The 8,787-nt window shown below is 41.3% G+C and overlaps 1 protein-coding gene across 1 annotated transcript in view; it reads left to right on the top strand.

The window, feature by feature from the left end:
- Positions 1 to 3,850: 3,850 nt before the first annotated feature.
- The window catches only part of LOC122803267, a 531,454-nt gene continuing 526,517 nt past the window's right edge, over positions 3,851 to 8,787 (top strand). Inside the window, exon 1 of the mRNA XM_044072857.1 lies at positions 3,851 to 4,849. Coding sequence (XP_043928792.1) covers positions 4,105 to 4,849 — 745 coding nt within the window. The 5' untranslated portion in view covers positions 3,851 to 4,104. The remainder of the gene's footprint in view (positions 4,850 to 8,787) is intronic.

The following is an 8,787-nucleotide window of genomic DNA, read 5'->3' as shown; positions in this document are numbered from 1 at the left end:
AGGAAGAAAAGATACTAATTTTAAGTATTATACTGCAGCAGGAGACAGGGAAGCTACCCTCATGGTACTACAGTTTTTTTTTTTCAAATGAACTTGTACTGATTTCCAGTGTTCACAAAGTATTAATCACATTGTTATAAAATCTATCTATACATTCATGTTTCAGAATTAACTATTTAGTTAGTATTTGTGTATTTCTATGTTATGTGATGCAACAGAAGAGGACTGGATTATGATGATTCATATTAGTTTGTTTTAGAGTATGTATATATATATACATCTATCTTCTTCTTTCTGCTGTTCCCGTTAGGGGTCGCCACAGCATATCAACTGTTTCCATTTCTTCCTGTCCTCCGCATCTTGCTCTGTCACACCAACCACCTGCATGTCCTCTCTCACCACATCCATAAACCTTATCTTAGGCCTTCCTCTTTTCATGTTACCTGACAGGTTCATTGGTTCATAGGCTAGTACTAGCCTAACTGCCCTTGTGAGTCATTTTTTTAAGCCTAGCCAGTTATTCCCTGTGAGATTCAAACCCTGTACCTTGTGTTTGCAAGGCAAACACCTTAACCATTAGGCCACCCTCCTAACCCCAAGCTTAGCCAATTATCCCTTGTGAGAGACAAACCCTGCACCTTGTGTTTGGAAGGCAAACACCTTAACCATTAGACCACCCTCCCAACAGCTTCATCCTTAGCATCTTTTTCCCAATATACTCTGCATCCCTCCTCAGCACATGTCCAAACCAATGTAATCGTGACTCTCTGGCTTTGTCTCCAAACCTTCCAACCTGGGCTGACCCTCTAATATACTTATTCCTAATCCTGTCCATCCTTGTCACACCCAGTGCAAATCTTAACATCTTCAACTCTGCCACGTCAAGCTCTGACTCCTGCCTTTTTGTCAATGCCACTGTCTCCAACCCATATAACATAGCTGGTCTCACTACCCTCTTGTAGACTTTCCTTGTCACGCTTACTGGTACTCATCTATCACAAATCACTCCTGACACTCTTCTCCACCCACTCCATCCTGCCTGTACTCTCTTCTTTACCTCTCTTCCACACTCACCGTTACTCCGAACTACTGATCCCAAGTATTTAACCTCATCCGCCTTCGCCACCTCTACTCCTTGCATCCTCACCATTCCTCTATCCTCCCTCTCATTCACACACATATATTCTGTCTTAGTCCTGCTGACCTTAAATTTTATTTTTATTTATTTATTTTTATTTATTTTACATTTGTTGACCGGGCTAGTCCAGCTGGATAATTTCCATTTTCAGTGGAGGCCCGGGGAGAAAAGCTCCACAATTAAAACAAGGTTAAACATTTAAGCAACAATGCATACATTTTAGTGTAGTAGAAAATACAGCGAAAAAAAAAAACAGGTAAAAAACAAATAGCCTAAGCTATATATTCATATATTTTTTTTTTTTTTTTTATTTTAGAACAGTACAGTAATTTAGTCATTTGAAATAGCAGGGAAAGATAGTGATTTTTACGTAGGGAGGTATGGCTGAAGAGTGAAGAAGTAATTTCGTCTGGATTGGTACAGGAGCAGAGCCAGAAGTTGTTAAGATGTAATAGAAGTTGTTTTTTGAAAAGTTGAAAGGAGTCTAGTGAGGTAATGTGTGGGGGGAGGTTATTCCATATTTTCCCTATGGAGTTTGAAAATAGACAGTTACCTGCTGAATTTGTAATTCTAGTTGTGGTGACTTGTATCTTTTCGGCAGATCGCAACTGTTTCAAGTTTTTGTAGGGAGTAAGGAGGTTACTGAGAGCTGGTGTTTTTGTTGGTTGATAAAGAATGTTATGTGTAATTAAGAGTTGTTGATAGATAAGCTTGTTAGGTAGTTCTAACCATTGTAATTGTTTTAAGTTATTACAGTGGTGAGTTCTGTACTGGGATGCTGTGGCAAAACGGGCTATATTATGATAGGATGTAGTTAGTTTTTTCAGGTTACCTTTAGAGAGATTGGTGTAAATAGAGGAAGCATACAGTATCCTCTTCTCTCTAGACTCTAGAGCATACCTCCATCTCTCCCGGGTCTCCTCCACCTGTTCCCTACTCTCACTACAGATCACAATCTCATCCACGGGGACTCCTGTCTGATCTCATCTGTCAACCTGTCCATCAGCATTGCAAATAAGAAAGGGCTCAGAGCTGATCCTTGATGTAATCCCACCTCTACCTTAAACGCATCCATCACTCCCTCCGCAGACCTCACCTCTGTCACACTACCCTCGTACATATCCTGTACCACTCTTACATACATCTCTGATGCTCCCGGCTTCCTCATACAATAGAGTTGCTGCTACACTAGACCAAATGAGAACTTCTACACAAACATCAATGCACTTTGCAGAAAAGTGTCTCATGACTGCAGATGAACACTACACTAGCAACAGATCAATCAGGGTTAAGGATAATTCAGCCTTCAATTGCAGTCAACTAAACTACAAGGTGTCTTACAGTATGACTTGGATTTTCATGCATTTAAACATGGAAAGAACTGGAGTGTTTTGTGGGAGTGACCCGTCTGTGGGCGTGGCTCAAATAGAGGTGTTCCTTGTGTACAGTGTGGGTGGAGCTTAAGGGGCGCCAGAGCAGTACTTCGCCTAGAGCGCCATTTCAGCTATGGCCAGCCCTGCTGCTGAAAGTTGGCTTTGTTCCAAGTTGGACTTTCCAAGTTACCAAATGTTAAATAAATAAAATAAATAATGTTTTATGTGTAATTGTAACCACTTACCTTGGAGCTTTTCTCCCAGGCCCTCCGCTGAAAATGGACATACATCCAGTCAGACTATCCTGGTCAACAAATATAAAATAAATAAAAATATTCCCAGGTTCGATGTTATGGTTGTTGACATTTTCAAGTGGAATCCAATCAATCAGCACATGTTGAGCAAACACATGCTAATGCAGAAAGTGTTGTTCTATTAACCTTTTTAAGAGAAGATTAACAATTAAAAATTGTTCCTGATGTTGGGCATTTGCTCCCTCCACCCCCATAATTATTTTACTTTATTTATTTGTATTTGTTTACTGGGATGATCCCACTGGTTACAGTTCTTTTTCAGTGGCGGGCCGGGAAGAAAAGCTCTACATAAATTTACAATAAAATAGTATTTTGGGCTTTGTGCTGATTTTTTGAGTAGTTAAGAGATGTACATTACATAGATTTGAGGGGAAAAAATAACTCTTGTGACCTTGTTAGACCTTAGAAAAGCTGACAGCACCTCTTTTAAGTGCTCTTTGAACTGTGAATATACATCTCAACCACTTAGATCAAAAAATCTAGACAAAGCCATAAGTAAAAGTGCGACAACGGCCCAACAATAGTGACGATTTTTAAATATTGCTCTTGCAAACTTAGAAGGTTGATAGAATAACCGGTTTTACATTAGCATGAATTTTCTGAAGAGTATGATGCCTGCAGCTCAAATGTCTGTCATTATTTTCTAACTTCATTCTTTAATGCGTTGCCACTAATTTATCATAAAACCACAATTTTATGAAAAACGGACCAAAAATGTGAGGCGAAAATCTGTACAGCTGAGAGGTATCTACGCTGGGAAATAAGTTGTGTATCTGTAGGATTTATTCACTTTGCCGACTTATGTGCAGCCCTTGCTTGGTATGTGGCATTAAAATAATGACGGGGAGGCAACAAGCAGTGCCGCCTTGGGTTTGGGGCTTTTGCCCAGCATTGCTCTGCACATACATTACTAGTAATTATTAAAGTTACTGGGGGCCACCAGTTCGAGGCCGGAATGTAACAACACCCGGCCTCGTGCTCCAGCTTCCCTTTTTCCGTGCTGGTTACATTGTTGCAGATACAGACATCTGGTAACATTGTTGCAGATACAGACATCTGGTAACATTGCGTATATAGAAAGCTGGACCTGCCGATATACTGGGTGCAGTAATTAAGCTAACGGTGACTTAATTATTGGGTCAAACCCAGACGCAGTGGGACTCCCGTCTCATGAGCAGCACCGCCCTGTTACTACCACACCCGTTAAGGGGCGGCCCGTCCCCTCAGATCCGAGGAGGACTAGTGCGTCTGTGATAGGAAGTGTAAGTTTCATAGCAGCATGGCGAGCAAGCAGCCCCTGTGGGTTGTGGTAAAGGATCCCGTTGGCAGAGCCGTGACATCGTTCACCGTGAGCACGGACAGTACGGTGGGAGACCTTAAAGCTGCCCTGCAGGCGGCAGGCTGCACCTCGGTCACGGCCCATGATATGGGACTGCAGTACAGCCGGGATCAGTTACCGGACACCAGCACTCACCTGGATGCATTTCATCTTGACACTGCTTCTGATGCTGGTGACCGGAAAGTTAAAGTGATCCAGAAGTACCGACACACCGCGTCCGGTGCTTTGGAGTTTTTGATTCACGTCCGCACACAATCCACACCTGTACTGGACCTGTATGTAACGAGCTCAGACTCCTTGGGATCCTTGAAGGCTCGCTTAACAGAAATTATTGGGGTCCCTGCCGATCAGTTGGAGCTCTCGGGTGTTTCCGGGGCGCTGGAAGGCGATGCCCGCTCCTTGGAAAGTCTTGGGCTCGAACCTGATTCCACTGTTTCTTGTTTACTTAAAGCAGGACCTGAGGACTTCCAGGTGTTTGTATACGATCTTCAGCGACGTTGTCGGGTCATTTACGTCCACAATGAAGAACTGGTGGGATCGCTGAAAAGAAAACTGTCCTATTTGCTGGACATCCCCCTTGAGGGCCTACGAGTCCTACACCAGGGCAAACAGTTGCTGGACGATGAGAGAACATTGTTGGAGTATAGAGTTCAGGCTTGCTCTTCCTTGCAGCTGGCCTGCAAACGTAAGTCAAACCGCGCAGAACTAGCTGACTATTTTAAATACGCTTTTTATTTTGTAAGTTTGTGTGCTGGGGGGGGGGGGTCTGGGAGGTTACTAGGCTAATGGCCCTAGTCCTGTTATACCCGAATTGCCCTATTGACCTTGGTTATACGGCCGTTATTTGTGGAGGTGTATGGATGTGGTTAGGTGCCCATCATGTAAAGAGGCCAGCATTTCGACCAAGTTAAGTACGTTTGCCACTTTTTCACAGAGTGGGAAAGTTTTAGGTTATCATGGCTTGTCCTAATAAAAACTAACAGTGTAGTTAGTACCCGTCAGTAGCAAACCCCGCCCCTAACACGCCCACGACTCACGAAGCCAGTAATATTAATTTAGGTTCATAGATTAGTACTAAGCTAATTGCCCTTGCGAGCCATTTTAAGCCCAATTATCCCTTGTGAGACTCAAACCCTGCACCTTGTGCTGCTTGTAAGGCAAACACCTTAATCATTAGGCCACCCTCCCAACGTGCAGCTGTCACTTTCAATCATCCGATGAAATATATTTCCAATCATCCGACGATTAATATACATAAAAATAGCATACAAAGGTTGACATATATTATGACAGTTTTTAAAATATTTTGAAATATATATTTTATATAAATGTCACCCATTCAGTGTTAGGAATGAAGTAAAATACACGGTAAATAGAAATCCATCATATTAATTCATTAAGGGATCTTTTTTACAAGTAAAACCAGCATATTTAACCGTTCTGTGACCTTCCCAGTTGAAGTGGTTAGTAAACCATTACTACTGGTGCTACATTTTGCCCATTCGTTCAACAGTACCGAGGGCTAGTGCTCAGGCTGAGAGCTGTGAGTCTCCTCTTCAATTCATAAATTCTAGAAATAAGTTATTTTTCTTCTGAGCATCAACAGTTTGCAAAATCACACATGACCCCCCCCCCCCCCAAAGGAGAGAGAAAAACACCTACATTGGTTTGGCAATTTCAAGTTAAGAGAGCCTACAACATACTGTGAAATGATGACCTTACGTTTATTAATATAAAATGTCCCTGCCAGAGTTCCCACCTTTTCAAATGCCCAAAGTGGGACATTTTTGGTACAAACGTTAGATTTTGCAGGGCAAAACATACCCACGGCCAGTACAAAGGACATAAATTCACTTTTTGCCTAAATAAAAGCTTGTTCTTGTAGCATTCTAGTTGCTTATTCTGTTTCTTATAAAATTTAGGTGTTTCAGATACAGAATGACTGTGTTATGCAAGTATTACGTAAAATATAGGAAATATTTTTGTCCTAAAATCTCAGGACGTTTGCCATTTTTTCAATTTTTATGCAGGACACCACATCCCAAAGAGGGACTGTCCCTCTCAAAGTGGGGCAGGTCACAGATGGTAACCCTAGTCCCTGCCTGACGCGTGTAACAAGTTAGGAGACTTTAAATATTCCTTAGACTTAGAGTACCCAGTCAGAAATACCGGGCAAGCGAATGAGTGTCACTAAGGGAAGGATTTTTTGAGCTGGGATATGGGATCTGATTTGTTTGTCCATACTAAGGCCTTGTTAAGTTTTAATTTTGGTGGTTGCCAAAAAACAATTACTAGGAAATGGAATTCGAAGTCTAAATCAACTGTATTTCCCACCTTGAATATTATAAAAGAACTGGAAGTGGCATCTTTGGAAAAGTCAAAATAAATTACATAGGCAAGTATGGAAGTTGTGGGAACTGTGCATGTAAATATTTTGGAGGAGGAATGAGGTTTAAGAGGAAGGCAGGAGTTGAACATTTTATGTAATGTTGCTTTGATTATATTGTATAGGACAACATCTGTGATACATAATGTTTGTAAATGTGAACTTAATACCATTTCAGTACTTTTATATAAATGTAAGTTTGCCTATGTCTCAAGTGATAATTCAATAAAGGTCTTTTAAAAATAATGTTAATGTTGTATAATTGCCGTAGTTTATTTTTCAATGACCTATTAATATCTTTCAGGTATAGTGCCTCACACGTCTGTAGTACTTTGTTTACTTATAAAAGATAAAAATATTTGCCATTTTCACACCCCTCCCCCACCCCAAGTGCATATAGCAGGGCTACCTTTCTTGAACAGTGGGAAGTGGTAACCCTTTTCAAAGGTCTGATTTTCTCCATCTTTAGATACATAAAGGGCAGTACTGAGCCAGGAAAGAAGGCAGATGTGTCCAGCTTAATTTTGTAAGTAGGTATTTAAACAGTGCTGGTACATATACAGCATTTTAATGCCATGTTTAGACTATGGGGTAATGGCAAATGAGCTTGGTGTCAAAATGTGACTTTTCCTGATTACACTTTGTTGGTTGGCTACTTTCAGAACATTTGGTGAATTTTTCTAGAGCATATGGTAAGATGGATTACGTTGGTGGGATCCCCTGCAGGATTGGGTCATTAAAACAATAACCAAGTGACTTCCTTCTACTAAGCCTAAATATTAGAAGTATATCCAACAAAGTCCATGAACTCCATGCCACCATATGCTTGTATTCCCCAGATGTAGTCATTCTGACAGAAACCTGGCTAAAACCTCACATTACCAGTGAGCAAATATTCTCTACAGGTTCCGGCATACTAATAGTAGACCAGCTAAATGAGAAAGGAGGCGGTGTAGCTATAATATTTAAACAGCATCTAAACATCCAGATCTTAAAATCATCAGCTCCACAAATAGGCAATGAAGAAATAATATATACCAACCTCAAAATAAACCAAAACAAAACCATCAACATAATTGGATGCTACTTCCCACCTGACCAAAACATCCCTCCACTAGAAAACCTCCTCAGCTCGTCTACCAACCTCAAAATAAACCAAAACAAAACCATCAACATAATTGGATGCTACTTCCCACCTGACCAAAACATCCCTCCACTAGAAAACCTCCTCAGCTGGTCTACCCACCATCTCCCCCAAGAAACTATAATTTTAGGTGATTTCAATATTGACTGGCAATCCTGTTCTGGCAACCATCCAACCCATCGTAAACCTTCATGGCTTCACCCAACTAGTCCAGTCGCCAACCAGGATAAATAAAAACTCCAACAAGCACACTACCCTGGACTGGATACTAGTCAGTAAGAGCCCCCAGTCATATATAACAGGCTGCTTATCAGATAGCCTCAGTGATCACTCCCCAACATTCCTACTCAAAACATACCTATACCAAGCTAAACCTGTCATCTACCGTCAAATACGTAAAAAAATAAACTTTAACCCACTCACATTCATCTCATCCCTCAAAGAATGTAACTGGCATCCTCTAAAGTACATCAGTCTTGATGACACAGTTGAATTTTTTAATGCTACCTTCCTGAACATCCTTAATTACCATGCCCCCATAAGACTTTCCAGAACCAAAGCACAACCCTCCCCATGGCTACAGAAAACCACTAAGTCAGAAATGAAAAACAGGGATAAAGCCTGGGAGCACTGGCACAAAACCAAAACCCCCTCAGCTAGACAGAAATTCCTAGAACTACGCAATAGAGTCAAAAAGCTAATAAAACAGGGCAAATTCCAATACTACCAGTCTCCCCTAGACTTCTCACAACATAGCCCCAAACAATTCTGGTCCTCCATAAACTCCATCGTCCACCCAGGTAAAGTCAGTACCCCTCCTCCTAACATCCCTCACTCCTCAGAAAATATTGCTACCTCATTCAACACACACTTCACACAAACCATACTATCACTAGCTAAACAACACAACCCCCCTCCCCTCCAATCCACACCTTCAACTAGTAATCTCCCCACTGCCTTCTCTTTTTCTCCTGTACCTACCTCCAACATATAAAAACTCTTAACTAAACTTAAGCCCACCAAATTAGCAGCAGACAACCTCCCAAGTGAATACCTACAAATCGCAGCTGATGCTCTGGCCTACCCAGTATCC

Source organism: Protopterus annectens, chromosome 5.part1, assembly GCF_019279795.1.
Source record: "Protopterus annectens isolate FY-2018-M chromosome 5.part1, PAN1.0, whole genome shotgun sequence".
NCBI lineage: Eukaryota > Metazoa > Chordata > Ceratodontiformes > Protopteridae > Protopterus > Protopterus annectens.
The sequence above is the reverse complement of the archived record's forward strand: the minus strand, read 5'-3'. Positions and strand labels throughout refer to the sequence as shown.